The 23,728-nt window shown below is 35.2% G+C and overlaps 1 protein-coding gene across 5 annotated transcripts in view; it reads left to right on the plus strand.

The window, feature by feature from the left end:
• CADM2 (cell adhesion molecule 2) overlaps window positions 1–23,728 on the plus strand; it is a 1,197,963-nt gene that overhangs the window by 1,093,819 nt on the left and 80,416 nt on the right. For 3 of the 5 annotated variants that reach the window (XM_043448928.1, XM_043448929.1, XM_043448932.1), the window contains one exon: window positions 20,747–20,866. The exons of the other annotated variants lie outside the window; for them this stretch is intronic. In XM_043448928.1, the coding sequence (XP_043304863.1) occupies window positions 20,747–20,866 (120 nt within the window). The remainder of the gene's footprint in view (window positions 1–20,746; window positions 20,867–23,728) is intronic. 5 annotated transcript variants of the gene reach the window in all.

The raw sequence follows: 23,728 nt of genomic DNA on the forward strand, positions 1-23,728 counted from the left end.
CAGATCAACAGAAATATTCCTTCATTAACCAAATACATATATAGCATCTATCCACCGAGTGCAAATTCACTATAGCAGCAAAAGTGAATAGCACTCAAGGACCTTAAGCATGGAAAATAAGCATTCAAGTAAGTATAGTACAAAAATCAAAGAGCTCTAGGAGGATGAATATACCATAGTGTAAATGTCAGGGTTTGTGACAACATGGTCCAAGTGTCTGGAATAAAAAAAATAAATAAATAACATGGTACTCCTGGATTATTCATAAACAAATGGCATACATCATAAATAGAAGTGTCCACCAGTGCCAGGTACATAATAATAAATCAGAGTTTTACTATTATAATATTACTAGTGGAACCAGAAATCAAATTGCCAACATCCGCTGGATCATAGAAAAAGCATGAGAATTACAGAAAAACATCTACTTCTGCTTTGTTGATTACACCAAAGCCTCTGAGTGTGTAGATCACAACAAACTCTGTGTGGAAAATTCTTCAAGAGATGGGAATACCAGACCACCTTACCTGCCTCCTGAGAAATCTGTATGCAGGTCAAGAAGGAACAGTTAGAACCAGACATGGAACAACAGACTGGTTCCAAATTGGGAAAGGAATACATCAAGGCTGTATATTGTCACCTTGTTTATTTAACTTATATGCAGAGTACATCATGAGAAATACCAAACTGATTGAAGCCCAGACTGGAATCAAGATTGCCAGAGGAATATCAATAACCTCAGATACGTAGATGACACCGCCCTTATGGCAGAAAGTGAAAGGAACTGAAGAGCCTCTTGATGAAAGTGAAAGAGGAGAGTGAAAGAGGAGTGTGGCTTAAAACTCAACATTCAGAAAACTAAGACCACGCCATCTCGTCCCATCACTTCATGGCAAATAGAGGGGGAAACCATGGAAACAATGACCAAATTTATTTTTGGGGGGGCTCCAAAATCCCTTCAGATGGTGACTGCAGCCATGAAATTAAAAGACACTTGCTCCTTGGAAGAAAAGCTATGACCAACCTAGACAGCTTATTAAAAAGCAGAGACATTACTTTGCTGATAAAGGTCCATCTAGTCAAGGCTACGGTTTTTCCAGTAGTCATGTATGGATATGAGAGTTGGACTATAAAGAAAGCTGAGCACTGAAGAATTGATGCTTTTGAACTGTGGTGTTGGAGAAGACTCCTGAGAGTCCCTTGGACTGCAAGGATATCTAACCAGTCCATCCTAAAGGAAATCAGTCCTGAATATTCGTTAGAAGGACTGATGCTGAAGGTGAAACTCCAATCGTTTGCCCACTTGATGTGAAGAACTGACTCGTTGGAAAAGACCCTAATGCTGGGAAAGATTGAAGGCAGGAGAAGAAGGGGATGCCAGGGGATGAGATGGTTGGATGGCATCACCGACTCGATGGACATGAGTTTGAGTAAGCTCCAGGAGTTGCTGATGGATAGGGGAGCCTGGCGTGCTGCAGTCTGTGGGGTTGCAAAGAGTCGGACACAATTGAGCAACTGAACTGACTGACTGACTGAGTAGTCTTATGATACCAAAGGCAATCTCAATCCAATCCTCTGGTATAAAATTTACCCAAGAGTTGTATAGTTTACCATCCATTATCTTCCTTGAGTGGTACCCAGAACATAAATTAAATTATCTCTATTAAAGAATGAGGAAATTCTCTATTTTTATTAGCTAAGCAATAGAGAAGATCATAAAAATATCAACACTACAGCAAATTAGTAATATAAAGAGAGCAGAGTGGAAGTTATAATTACTCTTGTTCCTCTGATGCAACATCAAATTCAGAAAGTATAGATAAAATATTCTCTCCCCAAAGAGAGACTATCCAGACCTGCATCTTTTTGTATAGATACGAAGATCATAGAAGATACCTATTCATCACATAAAGAACGGCTGCCGAGAATTGCAATTGATCTGATACCAGTCTTATTTTGTGCTTGGGAGCAACTTAAATTCTTGTATTTATTTGTCATCCACTGATTAAAAAATATTCTTTTGGAAGTGTCAGAAATATGCAGTACCTGGAACAGTTTGAAAGAATATCTATGAAGAGTGAAAAAACACAAATGACCACATCCTTCCAAGTCCTAAACTTCTTCCTCCTTAACTATTCCAATGCCTTTGACCTCCCTCCACATTCATGCTAGAGAAATGCATAACCAACATCTTAGAATACAAATGGAAGATGGACAAAGATGCTGGAACTCTTTCACTGTCATCTCTAGCCTCAAAACCCTTCCCAGAATTCAGAAGAAATACAGTATATTACTTATATTAAGTAGAAAAAAAAAAATGAGTAACTTATTTCTTCTTCTACCTGTAGCTGTACTAACTACGGCAGGCCCACACTGTAGAGGGGAGTAACGGGGATTCCAGTTTGAGTTTCAGTGGAGAACTCACTCCACCTGGGACCCAACTCAGTGCTGTCTCAGACAGTCATGGCAGGGCTGAGATGCACTATTCCAGAACGTTTTTCATGATATTCCCCATCTGTCTTTGAATTTACTTTTCACATTACCATAGTCACCCTTATGTGAAATTTAAAACCATTTTGCCATTGTTTTTATTCCACTGATTCATTGTTTATCAACTTATGTAAATAAGCTTTTATAACACTTCATTACTTCTTCATTACCTTAACTCTCGCTATTCTTATTTTGAGTAAAATTGCCCACCTTTCACCTTTCCACATTTTTAGTTTTCTCTATATGTACGTATTTTGCTTTTTCTAGCAAATTTCATCTTTATGACAAGTAAAACTCTCCATAACTAGTATTATTATCATAGTAGAAAATGAAATAGTGTAAAAAGCTTGTTTATGTAATCTCAACCAGTTTACTGACAGTTGCTGACTTTGTATCCCTAAAACACGACAGTTACAGTTTGTTTTATATATTTGTTCATGTATCTATTGAAATAAATACTGGTGAAAAGTCTGATATTGATTTTTGTTTGTTTTCAGGATAATTTACCTCAGAATAACACATATATAGAATAAGATCTATCACATTTTATGGTTAGCTAGTAAGAACAATTATAACAAAGTGTTTCAAGTTTTTAATTTTTAGAGTAAGAGAGAATATTACTACTAGAAATATCTATGTGTTTTGGTTTAGTGAAAGGCATCAAGCTATTAAATATGCCTTTCCAACTTTAAAAAATCAATACAACTGCTATTTTCCTTTCACTCTGCTTTTATTGTTAATAATAAATGTCAGAAATGCAGAGAGACAGAAAGTTGTACACCAAGATATTGCAGGTTTTTGCATCAAGACAAACTTTGAAGCTGTGTTTAGTTAGGTATCTGTTTCTTTCAGAGACTATAGGTAAACACAAGTTCACTTCTCATTTTAGGTGTTAATTCTTCCTTTCAGCCAGTTTGCTTATCATGGGAGAGAGACAAATTGAGTCATGGAGCGTAGCCTTTCTTTCACTTTAACAAACATTTCCAAGCCATCTGTTACCTCCTTCAAATATTAAAAAAAAAAAAATGTGCAAAGTATATGTTCAATTGCTTAAGAGTTATTAGTGCCTGATCCTAAAGTTAGCAAAATAAATAATACATATATAGATGCATGCAGTACTAATTATGAAACAGATTAGGACTACTATAAAGTAATATCTGAAATTTGTTTTTAAATTTGTCTTACTCTAGAACTGAGCAAGTATGCATACTTTCCTAGTCTTATGCTTCACATATTTCTGCTATGATTATCAATGTTTTGAGAGCTAGTAAGAACTCTCATCAATTAAAATTTAAATGCACCTCAGTTCTTCATAGTAAATATGTAGCTAGACTAAAAAGTCGGCAATCACACCTACATTTACTGTTATAATTACAAAATAATACAAAACATTTAGAAACATTGAGAATCTGCACAATTTTTTTTTTAAAACTTAACTGTTCTGTTAGGAAAGGTGATACAGATCAGAAAGAAAGTAAGAGAGTGAATCTCTGAGCTCAGATGAGTGGGTGGGGAGCAGGAAAGAGAAGACTGGATTATGGACAGATGTACAGCCTAACAAACATTCTAAAGGGATTCAGCTAAAATCTGTTTCCTCATATGGAAACAGACCTGCCAGTTGGTAAATTAATTCTGTGTGCTCGCAACGAGCATTTTCCTTTGGAGAAGTTTTCTTTAGAAGCATCGATGGAAAAATATACAGTGTAGGAAGCAAAGGGTAGAAAAAGACATCCATATGGAACAACAAACAGTGCACTAATGGAAGAGCGCTGTGGTTGCCGCTCTCATCTTCAGTTGAGAGTTTCCAGACAGTAAACTAGTCGGATCACTCTTAAAACAGTGCCTTCTTTAATCGCTGAGATAAAGCATAGCATCTCTGGACATGAAACAGCAGGGAGGGCTGTGATGCCTGTGGGAAAGGCGTACCTCTGACTGGATGAATATGCTGTTGAACTCTACAGAGAGACGTGGAATGGGATCAAATAGTGGAGGCAGGGGCACTACTTTCATTACAAAGCTTTTTGAAAGGTGGATTTGTGCAGGCGTACTCAACATGGAGCTGAGGCTACATTCCATCTCTTTAAGATGAACATAAAGTGAACAAAGTTTCACTTTTCAAGATAAAAATTCATTCAGAGATACCACTCTGCAGTATCAATCAATGTGTCTATGGTACCTAGATGGGTCACTGACTAAACTGGCCATGAGGAAACCCTCATTCCTGTCTGAAGGGATGAAAGACTTCACTACCCAACAAATGCAACATTTAAAATATTTTCTCTTGCACTCTTTATATATGATCTTTTCTGTCGATTGCAGTATGGTAAGCAGAAACAGAAGGATTATACCTGTGGTATTTAGGCTTTCTAGATTTTTTTATGTGCAAAAACGCCTAGATTATAGCTTTATAAAATGTATAGAACTCTTCTCCCTCAGTATATATGCATTCATTCATTAGCAAATTCAAGCAGTATTCAATAGTCCATGGGGGACATTTTTGGCATTCCTTTTTAGAAGCAATGGCATTTTAAATAGAGGAAGCTATTACATAAAACCTGCTTTGTAGCTTCTAACAAAAATGTAGTTTTGACAAATATTGTAACAACAGATCATGTACTTATTACAGAATCTAAGAATTATCCTGTAATTTTCTCTGCCTCTCTTTCCAATTCATCAGCATATCCTGCTAACACTATTTCCTGACCATCTTCTGAGTATGTCTCCTTTCCACCATCCTCTCTCACCTAGCCTATTGAAACATTGTTAATTGGTTCCTTGCTTCCCCTTCTCTAGTCTAGTTCCCACATGGATGCAATATATAAATATTTTATATGCATAGTCTTCAGTCTTACCCTGTTTAAATTTTGCCAAAAGCATTTCATCACACTTAGTATAAAACCCAAATATTATAGCTTATCAGTCCCTGATACTTCTTATTGCTGTTCAGTCGCTAAGTCATATCTGACTCTTTGTGACCCCATGGACCGCAGCACACCATGCTACCCTGTCCTTCACTGTCTCCAGGAGCTTGCTCAAAGTCATGTCCATTGAGTTGATGCTGTGTAACCATCTCATCCATCTGCAGTTGCCTTCTCCTTTTGCCTTCAATCCTTCCTATCATCAGGATCTTTTCCAATGAGTCAGCTCTTTTCATCAGGTGGCAAAAGTATTGGGGTTTCAGCTTCAGCATCAGTTCTTTCAGTGAATATTCAGGGTTGATTTCCTTTAGAATTGACTGATTTGATCTCCTTGCTGTCCAAGGGACTCTCAAGAATCTTCCCCAGCACCACATTCAGTGCTCAGCCTTCTTTATGGTCCAACTCTCACATCCGTACATGACTGTTGGAAAAACCATATATTTGATTAGATGGACCTTTGCTGGCAAAGTGATATCTCTGATTTTTAATAACTGTCAAGGTTTTTCATAGCTTTCATTCCAAGAAACAAGAGTCTTTTAATTTCATCACTGCAGTCACCATCTGCAGTGATTTTGAAGCTGAAGAAAATAAAATCTGTCACTGCTTCCACTTTTTCCCCTTCTATTTGCCATAAAATGATGGGACCAATTGCCATGGACCAGTTGCCATGATCTTGGATTTTTGAATGTTGAGTTTCAGGCAAGTTTTTTCACTCTCTTCTTTCACCTTTATCAAGAGTCTCTTTAGTTCCTCTTTACTTTCTGCCTTAAGAGTGGTATCATCTGAATATCTGAGGTTGTTGATATTTCTTCTGGCAATCTTGATTCCAGCTTGTGATTACATACATGAAAAAGTTTCTATTATTAATATACTTGCACAAAAAGTATCTGTAAATAGCTCTTTTTGGTTAAATTATAGGATAACTGTATAATAATGTTTTTGAAACATTCCCCAAATCTCCTTTAATTTTCATTTAAATAAGCTTCTATATTGGAATATTAAATATTATATTTGAATGCAGTTTATTCAGTTCAGTTCAGTCACTCAATCATGTCCAACTCTTTGTGACCCCATGAACTGCAGCACGCCAGGCCTCCCTGTCCATCACCAACTGCCGCAGTTTACCCAAATGCATGTCTGTTGAGTCGGTGATACCATCACACCATCTCATCCTCTGTCATCCACTTCTCCTCCTGCCCTCAATCTTTTCCAGCATCAGGGTCTTTTCAGATGAGTCAGTTCTTCCCATCAGGTGGTTAAAGTATTGGAGTTTCAACTTCAATATCAGTCTTTCCAATGAACACCCAGGACTGATTTCCTTTAGGATGAACTGGTTGGATCTCCTTGCAGTCCAAGGGACTCTCAAGAGGCTTCTCCAACACCACAGTTCAAAAGCATCAATTCTTCTGCACTAAGCTTTCTTTATAGTCTAACGCTCACATCCGTACATGACCACTGGAAAAACTATAGCCTTGACTATACAGACCTTTGTTGACAAAGTAATGTCTCTTCTTTTTAATATGCCACCTACGTTGATCATAACTTTCCTTCCAAGGAGTAAGCGTCCTTTAATTTCATGGCTGCAATCACCATCTGCAGTGATTTTGGAGCCCAGAAAAATAAAGTCAGCCACTGTTTCCACTGTTTTCCCATCTATTTGCCATGAAGTGATGGGACCGGATGCCATGATCTTAGTTTTCTGAATGTTGAGCTTTAAGCCAACTTTTTCACTCTCCTCTTTCACTTTCCTCAAGAGGCTCTTTAGTTCTTCTTCACTTTCTGCCATAAGGGTGGTGTCATCTGCATATCTGAGGTTATTAATATTTCTCCCGGCAATCTTGATTCCAGCTTGTGCCTCTTCCAGGCCAGCATTTCTCATGATGTATTCTGCGTTTAAGTTAAATAACCAGGGTGACAATATACAGCCTTGACATATTCCTTTTCTTATTTGGAACCAGTCTGTTGTTCCATGTCCAGTTCTAACTGTTGCTTCCTGACCTGCATACAGGTTTCTCAAGGGGCAGGTCAGATGGTCTGGTATTCCCATCTCTTTCAGAATTTTCCACAGTTTATTGTGATGCACACAGTCAAAGGCTTTGGCATAGTCAATAAAGCAGAAATTGATGTTTTTCTGAAACTCTCTTGCTTCTTCGATAATCCAGCGGATATTGCCAATTCAATCTCTGGTTCCTCTGCCTTTTCTAAATCCAGCTTGAACATCTGGAAGTTCACGGTTCACGTGTTGCTGAAGCCTGGCTTGGAGATTTTTGAGCATTGCTTTGCTAGCATGTGAGATGAGTGCAATTGTGCGATAGTTTGAACATTCTTTGGCATTACCTTTCTTTGGGATTGGAATGAAAACTGACCTTTTCCAGTCCTGTGGCCACTGCTGAGTTTTCCAACTCATTCATTTTATTACCTGTAAGCATTGATCAGACAACAAACATGTATGTGAAAATTAGAATTCACCAAAATTACTGCTGTGTAATAAACTCCAATTTCATGACAGCATTTTTCAACTTATACAAGTTGGTAACATAGGAGAGTAGCACAGTTTAGTTATGCCCTCAGGATATTTGGTTCAGGACCCAGAACCCATAGTTATTCTCTCATGGAATCTGTGTATTAAATAGGAAGAGGAATCAAGATAAAATTAGAAATGTTTCTACATGGTGAGAAATATACATAGTAAAATATGGGTGTGTGTGTGTGTGTTAGTCACTCAGTCTGACTCTTTATGACCCCATGGACTGTAGTCTGCCAGTCTCCTCTGTCCATGGGATTCCACAGGCAAGAATACTGGTGTGGGTTGTCATTCCCTTCTCCAAGGGATCTTCCTGACACAGGGATCAAACCTGGGTCTCCTGAATTGCAGGCAGATCCTTTGCCATCTGAGCTAACAGAGGTTCAGCTCTCTCTCTGTATATATATATATATATTTATAAACACATACATATGTAATATATATAGCTTAGTATGAGTTACAGAAATACTTTGCATAATAGCAAATAAACATTTCAAAAATAGGACCAAGCAGAGAAAGTTTGAGATATTTTAGTCATAAGCATGATATATTTAAATACCAGAGTCTTGATATGAAGAGTGATTTTTGTCTCCTGAAAGTTCACTTTTATGAGCATTTCTTAGTATTCCATTCTTGTTATCATTAATTTTTCAAAGCCCACATAAGATTATCTTGAAGTTTGGAGAGATATGATTTATGATATGAAGTATTATATAAGTTTACTTCCTTGCATTTTTAAATCTGTACCATCTTTAGAGATTGAATGAATCTCCTAAAGTCATACAAAATTTTTTCACAGCTACAAAATTTCCTGAGTGAAGATGTTTGCTTTTAGAAAATCAACTGTTACTCATCACTAATAAAGAAACTTGGTCCAAAATGATTTATATAAAAGACCAGATCTGAACTGTGTTTTTTGGATGAATAAGCATAGGCGCAAAGGGATTAAATTATAGGCAAAATGTCTCTATTATTTTATCACAGAACCTAAATGAAAAATCAAAATATCTTGATTTTTCAAGCACTACTTTTTTACTACATCACACCACTCCTTTTTGTATATTTATATTTAAGTTTTTTCTTCAAATGGGAAGCATTAGAAATACTTAATACTTAAAAAGTATTTGATCAAATCATCTGATTTACTTTTTGGTAAAGTAATTTTCCTTGAGAAGGAAATGGCAACCCACTCCAGTATTCTTGCTTGAAAGATCCCATGGACAAAAGAGCCTGGGGGGCAACAGTTCATGGGGCCACAAAGAGTTGGACACAACTCAGCGACTGAGCACAAAGTACTTTTAGGAAAGAGCTCCCAGTACGGAAATAGGTGGGCCTAAATAATATAGAATCATACATTTCAAAGGAATTTTCCCCCATTTTAAATTTCTCTTTCCTTTGTCAGCTTGAAATTTAAAAGATTATTTTTAAAGAAAAAAGCATACATTTTTTTCAATAACAGACTGATATTATTCATCAACTTTTCTCATAATTACATAAGACTGTTGGTTGCCACCTACAGTTTAAAATTGCAGTAGTTTTCATTTTTCAAGAACAGCCTTTTTTTTTTTCTTTTTTTAAATTGTATAAGGATTTCATTCAGTATGTGAAGCCAGTTGAAGCTCTCAGAGGAATGAAAAGGGATGCATTCAAATCTAATTTTTGAAAGGGTTCCTTTTTATGAAGCAGATGAGGTTACCATATGGCTCTGGAAGAGGAGGCAAGCTCTGGCTTGTTGAGGCCTTGTCAACCTGGAGATTGTCATTTAAGTAAAAGCCTTGGTGCTGTTATCCATTCTTATGCTATAATCCAAATAGGCTGTTACAAGTAGCTGAACATAATGGGAACAGATAAATGTCCTCTGCACAGGCAAAAAAATCAAATACAGTAAACTTTTCCTTTTACAGTTGCTTCCAATGGCACTGTAATTATCGATAAAGTTAAAGATGCCTTACTATTTTTTTTTTTTTAATTTTTTTATTAGTTGGAGGCTAATTACTTCACAACATTTCAGTGGGTTTTGTCATACATTGATATGAATCAGCCATAGATTTACACTTATTCCCCATCCCGATCCCCCCTCCCATCTCCCTCTCCACCCGATTCCTCTGGGTCTTCCCAGTGCACCAGGCCGGAGCACTTGTCTCATGCATCCCACCTGGACTGGTGATCTGTTTCACCATAGATAGTATACATGCTGTTCTTTTGAAACATCCCACCCTCACCTTCTCCCACAGAGTTCAAAAGTCTGTTCTGTATTTCTGTGTCCCTTACTATTTTTAAAATTAGGGAATGTGAATAATTTCTATCAGAAAGCTACTTCTTACATTAATATGTCAAATTCTGGTTAACAATATTCCACTAATAGCCTTTCATATCTCCAATAATAAACCTTGGTTTGGATTCGCTGTTGATTATCCCAGGACCACCTAGGGGAGTTAGTGACAGAAAGTGGAAAGGAAGTAGACACATGAGTCCAGACTAAATGGTAACAGTTTTTCTCCCTATTGAATACTGGTCCTTGGAGAGGAAACAAACAGCTTGGGCTTCTGGGACTCTTTAGACTTAATTTTGCTTCGAAAATCCAATCTGAATGGGCCAGAATGCCATTTTTAAAAAGAGAAACTGCCACAAAACAAAACAGGTTGACAAGTTAGAAATTATTGTACACTGCATTTGTAGAGAACAGAATATACCTTTAACCTGAAAAGCTCGTTATTGGAAAAAAGGTGCTGTAATACTCTGGAGTTTATTGTATACAGTGCTTGTTGGAAGTGATTTCATTTTGACAAGGTTATACAGGATCTGTTGTGCTCTAATAAGCTCCAATAACAAAATATAGTTGCGTTTTTTGAATTCCTTCATTAGGATGTGAAAAAGGGCTCTTTTTCTATTATTTTGAATTGAGTGTGATGATTTAGAGCTCTGACACTTTTAAAAACATTGAAAAGTTGCATTTGGAATGTAATATTCTTCAGTATGCTGCATTTTAATTTTTTAGACTGGATGATTCTTAGCAGAAATTCCTAAAAATTACTTCATGAATGGTAAAAGGAGGAGGAAGGATAATTTTTTTGCAGAGATCAACCATGTATAAGGTGCAATTACTGATCCATGTCTTTAAAATTGATGCCATTTCCTATGTACTGATAACATTACTATTACCACCAAAAGATGCATTATTTATAAATTATCAGTCAAACTCAAAGCCTAGAGCTGAGTACCCTAAGGAGTCACAAGGGTACCATGGATTTGATACCTATTTCCTCTGTTATCTTATCATCTTTTATATTCATGAAAAAAAAACAAACTAGTAATGCATTAATTGCCAAGTAAATGTGATAGCTTCCCAGATTTCAACCATTAATTTCATGAGGAGCTATGGTATGTATTCTGTTTACTGTGAACTTTATTATTAAGAGAATAGTTGAGTGTATTAGTGACTATGTTACTTAAAAAAAATTTAAAAATTTTACCTTAATGCTACTCATGTATTTTGATAGATATTCTCCACTGAAGGAAAGATAGAGAGAGCAATATAACTAGTGAGAGGCACATAACTCTGGGTGGGATCACAATAGTGTGGTCATGAATGTAAACAACATTGTTATGGCAATACATCAGGCTCCTCTGTCCATGGGATTCTCCAGGCAAGAATACTGGAGTGGGTTGCCATGCCCTCCTCCAAGGGATCTTCCCAACCCAGGGATCAAACCCAGGTCTCCCTCATTGCAGGCAGATTCTCACCATTTGAGCCACCAGGGAAGCCCTTAATTTTATGGTAGAGGGGTATAGGTAACAAAATGCAGGAACACTAGATAAACTCAGAAAGCACAAAAAGTGTTCAGAAAAAGGAAATCAGTTGGGGTTTAGTTGATCAAGGAAGTCTTTACAGAGCAGGTAGGAATAAGGCTGAAAGTTGAGGGTAGCATTTTACTAGGCACATCAAAAAAGGGGAGGCTACTTTAAGATGAGACTAGGTGATACCGATGGGTTGGATCAGAGTAAATTTGTACCAAGGCAAAGTTATATTTTTAAAAGCAAAAACATGCTGATTTCTAAAGATTGAGCTTACAGTTTATTAGGAACATAGGTCCATAAATATATGTGTCATGGTAATATGGAAAATAAGCATGTGTAGAGGTGAATGTGAAGTGCTTGAAAGCACGTTGAGGGAAGGAATTAAACATGAAAGAGAAAACTAATGTGAAACAGAATGTAACTCCGAAAACATGCAACAAAGAGAACAGAAAGAGCTGAGTCTAAAACTTGGGGAAGTCACTTGTGTCAGGGCAGATGTCTTGTGTTCCAGTCTTTGGCTTTTCTGTTTAAGCTAACTGGCATTATAAGAAATAAAGAAAAGAAGCCAGGCATACATGCGCTGAAGACCTCTAGCCCCTGTTGTTCCAGAAAACTTGAACAGTGAGGCAACTCAAGTGGGTATAAGTTTGGAGCTCAGATGAGAGTCATAGAGATTAAGCAGGAGACATGATGGACTGATGAACTGTCATAGCAAAGTTTAGCCGTGGTCCCTGGGAACACAGATTTTGGTTTCCTGATTCAATAGCTTTGTTGTATGAGTAGAAATTGTGTTTCTGCAAGTGAATAGGTTCTTATAGAAGTAACCCACAGTATTTATACTGCATTAATTTGTACTCAACATTCACTCACATGAATAACTTTTGCCGCTTACTCAGATTTTGTCTTCATAATATACAATTGCACAATTGACTAGATTTGGGGTTTTATCTGACATTATTGAAATATTCCTGAATTTTCCTTATATGTTAGGGTAACTCTTTATATATGTTACAAGTAAGATGAAAATTGTAATTTATTTTAACTTAACCTCTTTGTGTAGGTAAAACTATAGGCAAATATTTTCATGCTTGGACCTTTATTTTTCTCAGCTCCCCATCAATACAAATTCTCAAATTTTTTCTTTAAAGGAAATTCCTGATTTTATTATGGCTACTATAGTTTTCTAAAACAATAACATTTTATTAATAAATAATAAATAATGAATCTTGGACCTCTATGAATTCATTTAAATATCTTATTTAAACCACAAAACCATTTTAGCAAGTTTTACCCATGTTAGTATATAGTAGGAGAAGGCAATGGCAACCCACTCCAGTACTCTTGCCTGGAGAATCCCATGGATGGAGGAGCCTAGTAGGCTGCAGTCCATGGGGTCGCCAAGAGTCAGATATGACTGAACGACTTCACCTTCACTTTTCATTTTTATGCACTGGAGAAGGAAATGGCAACCCACTCCAGTGTTCTTGCCTGGAGAATCCCAGGGACGGGGGAGCCTGGTGGGCTGCCGTCTATGAGGTCGCACAGAGTTGGACACGACTGAAGTGACTTAGCAGCAGCAGCAGCAACAGTATATAGTAAATGAGTAGCTCCCTAAAATTTAATCTGCTAAGAAAGGATTTAAACACATAATCACAATTTTAGAGATCGGTGTTACACATTTGTATATATTGTGATAACAATTTTTAACAACTTGAAGATACTATTGTTTCACATTCAAATTTCTTACTTACTAGAAGATGTTTTGTTATTTATGATTTTGAAGAACTTTATTGAAATTTCTCTTTTTGGTTTTAAATTTTATCTATATACTAATTTCTCTGATCAGATCTAAATTAAAATAGGCAAAATCTTAATTATTTTCACTTTGTTCATTTTTAAAAATACCTATTTACATAAACTACATTTTTTATCAGTTGTTAGCTTCATCATTTTTATGTTAATATCTAGAAAATATATTATATAATACAGTAAATTTGTAAATTATAAATGCTGAACTTCTTAACTTAGCCACTTTTTTTTTTTCAGGCAAATTCAACAGTATTTAATTAGATTAACATGCTCTCCAAGGAAAATGACAATGAAAAATTTGAACCAGTCTTTATATTGTAGAAAACAGAGATGAAATATCATGTAGTTAATTGGTTGATCTATTAGATAGCTGCCATTTCTGAATGTTAATATCCACAAATTATATACTATTGATTTTTTCTGTTTTTCATTTATAGCTATTTTTGTATCCATTTAAATACCCTTTAATCATAGGATGTGAACATGTAAGGCAAAATCTTCTAAATTGATGTCATATTTAGCAGATTACTTATAATATTAATATGACTGCAGATTATGTGGCTTTATGAACAGAATTAATAAATTGATGTTGAAGCAGGATTAAGTTACTTTTATTGTATATGTGCACATTTTTAATTCTTCTGCCTATAAATCAGTGTATTTTTATTCTACACATTGTATTTTATTCAACAAGGAGAGAGAAAAAATGAATGTGTTGTAAAAAAGGAGACAATGATCTGCATTTTATATCCTGTGCTATATTTGATTGAGTATGCTTTATGTTAATAGCATAATGGTTTTAAAACATACAAGATTCTAGATACCTCAAAAATAAGGTAACGACTATTACTTGTGTTTCCAATTTTGTATTTCCTTAAGGAAATATAGCTTCACTCTCATTATCAATGTTTAAATAAAAGGCCAAAACCTTTAAAATAATTGCTGAATGATGTTAAATATTGGTGCTCACTTGTAGGGGTAAAAACTAGAGAGGTAGATGTTTGGACTCAGGAAGACAGCTCAGAATTTCACTAATTTCTGCTTTGACAAGAGTTACAGTCAGGCAGGTAAAATAAATCATCTTGAGATGGAAATGTTAGAGAAATTTGTCTCTCCAGTATACTTGTATATTTAAGAAAATTATCTCTATAATATGGCATATGTATGTATGATTTTCAAGGCAAGGAAACTATCTCAAAATCTTCTCATCCATTAAGTGGGGATAGTAATAGATAACTCACAATTTTGCTGTGATCATTTACCACTGATCACAATGAGTTACTCAGTGGTCTTTCCTAGCCTTTCACCCTTTCTTGGAAAGTCTCAAATCAGGTGAAAATGGAGGGAGTTCCCAAGGAGATGCGGAGTGCAAGAATCTCAGGTCAGGCTCACACAGCTTTCAGAGTAGCAGAATATATAGACAAAAACTCAGTCTGTTTTGTTGTTTATTGTTGTGGTTGCTTAGTCACTAAGTCTTGTCAGACTCTTTGCAGCCCCATGGACTATAACTCACCAGGCACCTCTGTCTGTGGAATTTTCCAGGGGAGAATTGTGGAGTGGATTGACATTTTCTTCTCCAGGGGATCTTTTTGACCCAGGAATCAAATCCGCATCTCCTGCATTGGCAGGTGGATTCTTTACCACTGGGTCACCAGGGAAGTCCTCATTTTGTTAGCAAGGATATTTACTGAAAGGACTTTCAGATTGTAGTCTTGAAAATGTATGCTTCAGGAAATAAAAAGTTTCTGTATTAGTAAGCTGTAATGTTCTTTATCTTTCTGGCTTACTTCACTCTGTATAATGGGCTCCAGTTTCATCCATCTCATTAGAACTGATTCAAATGAATTCTTTTTAATGGCTGAGTAATATTCCATGGTGTATATGTACCACAGCTTCCTTATCCATTCATCTGCTGATGGGCTTCTAGGTTGCTTCCATGTCCTGGCTATTATAAACAGTGCTGCGATGAACATTGGGGTGCACGTGTCTCTTTCAGATCTGGTTTCCTCAGTGTGTATGCCCAGGAGTGGGATTGCTGGATCATATGGCAGTTCTATTTCCAGTTTTTTAAGAAATCTCCACACTGTTTTCCATAGTGGCTGTACTAGTTTGCATTCCCACCAACAGTGTAAGAGGGTTCCCTTTTCTCCACACCCTCTCCAGCATTGATTGCTTGTAGACTTTTGGATAGCAGCCATCCTGACTGGCGTGTAATGGTACCTCATTGTGGTTTTGATTTGCATTTCTCTGATAATGAGTGATGTTGAGCATCTTTTCATGTGTTTGTTAGCCATCTGTATGTCTTCTTTGGAGAAATGTCTGTTTAGTTCTTTGGCCCATTGTTTGATTGGGTCATTTATTTTTCTGGAATTGAGCTGCAGGAATTGCTTGCTCAATTATTTTTGAGATTAATCCTTTGTCTGTTTCTTCATTTGCTATTATTTTCTCCCAATCTGAGGGCTGTCTTTACTAACACATATATATGGAATTTAGAAAGAGGGTAATGATAACCCTATATGCAAAACAGAAAAAGAGACACAGATGTACAGAACAGACTTTTGGACTCTGTGGGAGAAGGCAAGGGTGGGATGTTCTGAGAGAACAGCATCGAAACATGTATATTATCTATGGTGAAACAGATTACCAGCCCAGGTTGGATGCATGAGACAAGTGCTTGGGCCTGGTGCACTGGGAAGACCCAGAAAGATAGGGTAGAGAGGGAAGGTGGGAGGGGGGAGTGGTATGGGGAATACATGTAACTCCATGGCTGATTCATGTCAATGTATGACAAAACCCACTACAGTATTGTAAAGTAATTAGCCTCCAACTAATAAAAATAAATGAAAAAAAAAATTTCTGTATGTGGTAAGGACGGAGAACTTTTTGTAATCAGTAGCAATGAAATCAGTTCGGTCACTCAGTCGTGTCTGACTCTTTGTAACTCCATGAACCCCAGCACACCAGGCCTCCCTGTCCATCACCAACTCCCGGAGTCCACACAAACCTATCTCCATTGAGTCGGTGATGCCATCCAACCATCTCATCCTCTGTCGTCCCCTTCTCCTCCTGCCCTCAATCCTTCCCAGCATCAGGGTCTTTTCAAGTGAGTCAGCTCTTTGCATCAGGTGGCCAAAGTATTGGAGTTTCAGCTTCAGCATCAGTCCTTCCAATGAACACCCAGGACTGATCTCCTTTAGGATGGACTGGTTGAAACTCCTTGCAGTCCAAGGGACTCTCAAGAGTCTTTTCCAACACCACAGTTCAAAAGCATCAACTCTTCTGCACTAAGCTTTCTTTATAGTCCAACTCTCACATCCATACATGACTACTGGAAAAACCATAGCCTTGACTAGATGGACCTTTGTTGGCAAAGTAATGTCTCTGTTTTTCAATATGCTGTCTAGGTTGGTCATAACTTTCCTTCCAAGGAGTAAGCATCTTTTAGTTTCATGTCTGCAATCATCATCTGCAGTGGTTTTGGAGCCCAGAAAAATAAAATCAGCCACTGTTTCCATTGCTTCCCCATCTATTTGTCATGAGGTGATGGGACTGGATGCCATGATCTTAGTTTTCTGAATATTGAACTTTAAGCCAATTTTTTCACTCTCCTCTTTCACTTTCATCAAGAGGCTCTTTAGTTCTTCTTCACTTTCTGCCATAAGGGTGGTGTCATCTGCATATCTGAGGTTATTGATATTTCTCCTGGCAATATTGATTCCAGCTTGTGCTTCCTCCAGCCCAGCATTTTTCATGATGTACTCTGCATATAAGTTAAATAACCAGGGTGACAATATGCAGCCTTGACATACTCCTTTTCTTATTTGGAACCAGTCAGTTGTTCCATGTCCTGTTCTAACTGTTGCTTCCTGACCTGCATACAGGTTTCTCAAGGGGCAGGTTAGGTGGTCTGGTATTCCCATCTCTTTCAGAATTTTCCACAGTGTATTGTGATCCACACAGCCAAAGGCTTTGGCATAGCCAATAAAGCAGAAATAGATGTTTTTCTGGAACTCTCTTGCTTTTTTGATGATCCAGTGGATGTTGGCACTTTGATCTCTGGTTCCTCTACCTTTTCTAAAACAAGCTTGAACATCTGGAATTTCATGGTTCACGTATTGCTGAGGCCTGGCTTGGAAAATTTTAAGCATCACTTTACTAGCGTGTGAGATGAGTGCAGTTGTGCAGTAGTTGGATCATTCTTTGGCATTGCCTTTCTTTGGGTAATGAAATATTTTAGTTTTATATTAACTTGTCAAAAAATTGACTTTTCTATATCCCCTAAAATACATTATATGCTTATAATTCTATGAACAAATTCATTTAGTAAATTTTTATTGGCCTTCTAAATTGTGCTAGGTACCAACAAAAAAGCAGGCAGAATTTTTCCATTCAAAGCTTCATTGCCAAGTGGTGAAACTGAGTAAAATCATAGCAATAGAAAGTTTAGGTACAAGAAGTATCACTCGATTCTCTTGGTCTTTCTGAGAATTCCAACTAATTCCAGCTAATCTTACATGGTTGAGTTGTAATTGATTCTGATTACTCTCCTGGCATTGAATATTAAGATTAAATGTTTGCTATTTCACAATAAAGTTGAAAGAATTGAATGAACAGTGTGGTGAGAAGAAAGAACAGAATAAAGAATCCCTCAGTTTTTTGGTTTTTTTTTTTTTTTTTCAAAAACAAAAATGTTTCCAAACATGTAAGCTGAAATAATGTTACTAGTGATTAAAAATATGTAAGAGTGCCTGGGAGCGATTTGTTATTTGACAAGTCATTTTCTTGACCCAGCTGTCATATCAGCCAAGGTGGTTCCCATCAATTGCTTTCAGCCACTTTCTTTTTAGGTGCATATGAAGTCAAGGGGAGAAGATGAGAGAAAATGATGATCAGATAAGCAAGAGCCAGATTGTGAGTCAATAATGACTAGTGGTGGACATTGTAAAAGACTCTAGGGCAGGTCTCTTAAAGTAGATTAGCAATTATTAAAACTACCCACTGTTTTTATATTTTTTGAATATTAGCATGGGGATGGAAGCCCCTATATATCATGTATCTTCACATGGAAAAAAGAATATTGCTTGGTTTATAGAAGAATGTGCATGAAAATATGTAGATTGTCTCCAAAACAAATCAGAGTTAGTTATTGCCCATCTTTGTTGATACACAGTAAGGTAAAGAAATCTAAACAATGTGAGATTTTTTGCTAAACAAACAAATAAATAAAAACACCAAATCCTGTTATTTGCATCTGAGAATCAAATGATATAGATGATTTTGAAAAACTGCTTTTCAGAGCCAATGAAATTTTCTTCTAATCCAGTGTCTAATAGCAAATAATCTAATATTTTATAACCTGTGATAGTTTGGTGATATCAAGTTCTTTCCACTGAGTTTTAAGGGACTTATATTATTGTATATTCTTATATTTGATAGCCCTGGAAAATATTTCCCTTTTCACTAATTAAGTACATATATTTGGAGATTCTAATGAGCAAATGATTTTGCTGACAAAAATTCTATTATTTTCTAATTTGAATATTTGTAAAAATTCGAATTACTTTTTTTTTTTTTAATTTAGAAAATGTCTTTCATTTATCTCCAGCATGCCTAACTATTTAGGAAGGCTTATAATGAAAATAAGAAGGTATAACAAATTAGTAAACAAGAGATGAGCGTGCATGTATACATAGTATTTATTCATTTATAATGTTGTTAAAGTCAATTCTACTTCATGATCATGTTAATTGCACCCCAGGTAATACCCATTTTCTCTAGTGACTAATGTAGCACCATTGGATTTTCAGGAGGTTATTTTCTTAATTTGACTAGCCAGGAAGTATTTTCCCTGTTGAAAAACAGGTGTAAACATCAATACCAAAGATAAGAGAATGATCTCATGCTGTTTTCTGATGTCTCCAGCTTAGACAATTCAGCAGGTTAAAGTCTGAGGATTGAGTAGGGCTATTTATCAAAAGTAAGGAACTAGAAAAATTTTAGTGTAACTCACAGACTTTAACTGAGGGAATGACAGGAAGCCTTTTAATAGCAAAATAATCTATCAAATGCTCTGAATATATAGGGGCTGTGTAACAAACATGTGAAATCAAATTCCAGCACAGTAACAACAGGTAATTTGTGAACTGTTTCTCATTTCCTCACTGTGTAAATTATATGCCTATACACCTGAGACAAGAGTTGACTCTCAGGATCTTAATGAAATTCTCATTGCTTGACACTGGCTGTATTGTTTCAGTGTTTATGCTGCTTTTCCAAGTTTCAGCTGCTTTTGAGTGAAAGGAAGGAAAATCTTGTTAAACTCTCAACTATTTTTCAGTCTATTATGTCCTCTGTACTTTAATCTACTGTCAACTTTTGCCAGCTTTGACTATTTATGGACTAGAGGTTGAATATTATGGTTCAAATCTATGTTCAATAACTTCTCCTAGGTATGCCAAATAATATGAATCATAAACATTTCAGATATTGAGTTCCATGCTAGTTGACCCAATACTTGTTAAAGACTTCTATGTACTGAAAAATTGTTAGAAGGCGTTGCCAGCTAATCAGGGTAAGAATTGCAAGATTCTAAGCTGTGCATTAACACCATTTGTGAGAAAAGGAAAAGCAAAATAATAGTAATAATAATAATAATAACAATTGGCTTTGTTTTTGTTTGTATCTAAAGATTGCTTTCATCCTATTTCCTATCATTGTTTGCCTAAAAATATCAAAAAGTATTTAACATGCATATACTCATCCATCGTTAACGTTTCTTTAATCTTACATGGTGGTGTTATTTGTGTATATTTTCTGTTGTGTTGTTTCTTTGTTTACTTCTTTGACAAAGCATGTCAATTTTTGTTTTACCTATCTGTATTTTGCTACTGCATGTCAAACATTTTAAATGACTCAATGAACAAATGAATTCTTGTCATTTTAAATTTCACTCAAAATATTGCAAGCCGTCTGCTTATTCTCAAACATTGCTCCAGGTTTTTGCTTTGTGTAAGAGCATGAAAAATAAGTGAACAAAAAAATGACAAGAACTGCGTGGTACAAGGAGCTTTGTACCAGATAATCTGTTTAAGCCTGTTAAATTTAAACCTAAATAAGATATGTGTATTTATAATTTGAATCATTTATGTTTCTGTTTTGTTTGCATGATATGATTTTGTTTTATATTTTGTTTTTTTCCACTCACCAGATGTTCCCAACACTTTGCTTCCCACTACTATCATCCCCTCCCTTACCTCTGCAACAGTCACAACCACTGTAGCCATAACAACCTGCCCAACCACATCTGCAACAACCAGCAACATGAGAGGTACAGTATGCTTCTTTGTTATGGCCTAGAAAACACGTTAAATAGAAATTTATAGGGCTCACTTTTTCTAAAGAGTAGAAGAATTGAGATCCAATTTTACTTAATTATACGGAATAATTAAATCAAGTCAGTTACTGTCAGTTAGGGTTATTGTAATAAAATATGAGACAAGATGGTATATTTTAATTTTTCTTAGTGTCATATGATTCATGAAAATGTCCAGAATATAGGTAAAAAAAATATGGTGCTCTGAAGCACTGACATATTAAAATGTGAACATGGGAGACTTTTTTTTTTACCTTATCTTATAGAAACAAGCAAAGAAATAAGATGTTCAAAAATGCAGAGGTAGTTTTTGCTTTCTTATGACCCTACATTAGTGTTAATGATTTTTTATTTCTCTGCAACTAGATTAAAATGGCTGCAGTGTTGAGTTTGTTCTAAAATTAGCATGACAGGGGTCATTATAAGATATTTACCACATAGAACTTTTAGGTAAATATTTAATATATCATTCTAAAGTGATTTTCTGAGTGGAGCTACTTCTTGTACTTAGAGAGTGTTCCAAAAGCAAATGTTCTAGGCTTATCCAGGATGACAGGAATTGATGGTTGGCTCTAGGAATAATTTCTGGTGTCTGATTACTAATAAGTTGTTTTTCTGAAGCACAGCAACCAAAAAGATATTGAAGCAATTCTTAAGGGCAAAAAAAAAAAAAAAAAATCATTATGTCATGGTTCAAAAATATCAAAAAACATTTCTGAGTAGTTAAGTGGTTGTTAGATAATGAAGAAATGAAAAGTTTTTTTGAGATTTTTGAGCACATTATAGAAATACACATTTTAAACTTTATTTCTATGTTCAGAGACAATGTGTCCTATTTAAGTCTGTCATTTACTCTTATACATGCTTGTACTTGTTTTATGTCATGTTGGCTATACTAATATGTGTTAAATGTAGCAATTTAATTTGAGCTCATAAGGACTTTACAAAAATATGTATCTAAAGTTTCATCAGGGATACACTTAACATTGTTTTCCTTCACTTGTAAAGACTATTCAATTAGACTTCTTATGTTTCTTAGAATTTTTATTAATTCTCAGTATTGCATTGAGTTGCTGCTAGCTTTTACTTCGTGTTTGTAGTATTTTTTCTCTTGTTCCAGAAAAATATTTTAGTATCTGGTAAGTGTTCATTTTTAATAATTAAGTTCTGTTATGCAGGGTACACGATTGATAGCTAAAACTTGATGGTGATAACAATAAAAATCATTAAAAATACCTAGTATTATTAAAAAAAAAACTCTATTTGATTTAAATCTAAAAGTAGAACAGTTTAAAGGTCATTCTTATAACAGTGTGTATGAAATGGGTGGAAAAACAATAAAAATGAAGAAAAAAACACTTTATGATAATATATGGAATGTAAAATATCTAATGTTCTACTTTGCTTTACTTATTGTTTTTTTAAAGATTTTTACAAACAGTAATTCAGATGAAATGTAGCTATTGCTTTCCCACAAAATCTCTATGGTAATGTTAAGTTCTAAGTGTACAAAGAAATCACTTTGATGGAAAAGGATATGTTGGTTTAATTTTTTAAAAAAGACCTACTTATAACAAAAAAAGCCTAATTAATTTCTTCTTCAATATGTACTTATCAAATACCTGTTATATATATTATATAAACAGCACTATGCCAGGGCTTGAAATTATGCATATTAAGCATATTGTATCTAAAAACACTAGCAAATTAATGCATTTTCCCCAAATAATCAGTGCCTGGGCTTAACTAGTTAAGGCATTCATATTTTTTTTTTTTCCTCTCTATTTTGGATGCCTTTTTATTTCTTTTTTTTTTTCCATTTATTTTTATTAGTTGGAGGCTAATTACTTTACAATATTGTAGTGGTTTTTGCCATACATTAACATGAGTTAGCCATGGATTTGGCATGCATAGTTTTTGTGAGCATATATACATTAGGCTAAAATAAGAGAAAATATTTTATTTCAATGTGAAGTGCTTAACAACAGTTTTTTATATTTATTCACATGCATCTTAAGTGAATCTTACTGGTTCCATTTTAATCAGCCTGCTAAAATGAAATCAGTTTTCTGCTTTTTCAAGTAAATTCATTTTTTAAAGGTTTCCTAAAATGTTTTGTAAACTTTACACCATGAAATTCAAAAATAATAAAAAAAGATATTTTTCCTTCAAAGAATCACATGAATAAATAAACTTCAAAGAAGACACACACACACACACACACACACCCCGTTCCATCTTTCTTTACTTAGCAGTTGAAACATCATTTTTCAAATGGCATCAAGATATATGAAAAGAAAACATTTTATGTGTTAAGCAATTCATAGCAACTATTTTATACAGAAAAAATAGTAACACTGACATCAAATGTTAGTATAACGTCTATTTTTCCTTGCTAAGTTCAACAAATAACTGGGAACTGAAGAAAGTCACTAAGCTCACTTGCATGATTAATGTTCTAGTCCATGTTTGAGGGAGTTGGGAATTTTGTCAATATATAAATATTTTATGATTTTTGTACTCTGCCACTTATAAGTTATATGATATTCACTTAGCCATGCATTACCTATTAAATTAGAGCTTTCAGATGCAATTATATTTTAGTGGAACTCATTTTTTTTATAAAATGGCCAAAGATGTTACACAATTATCATTTAAAAGATATAATAAAAATATGTTGTCTAAGAAAAGCTAAGGACTAAATATTTTCAATTTGTCAATTTTTTTAAGTTTATCTGCTTCATCCCTGTCTGTCATTCAGTCATCTTAAGTAAACTAACTATATTTAATTTTATTAGCTTTAAATATCATTTCTTC

This window comes from Cervus canadensis, chromosome 27 (genome assembly GCF_019320065.1).
Source record: "Cervus canadensis isolate Bull #8, Minnesota chromosome 27, ASM1932006v1, whole genome shotgun sequence".
In the NCBI taxonomy this organism is placed as follows: domain Eukaryota; kingdom Metazoa; phylum Chordata; class Mammalia; order Artiodactyla; family Cervidae; genus Cervus; species Cervus canadensis.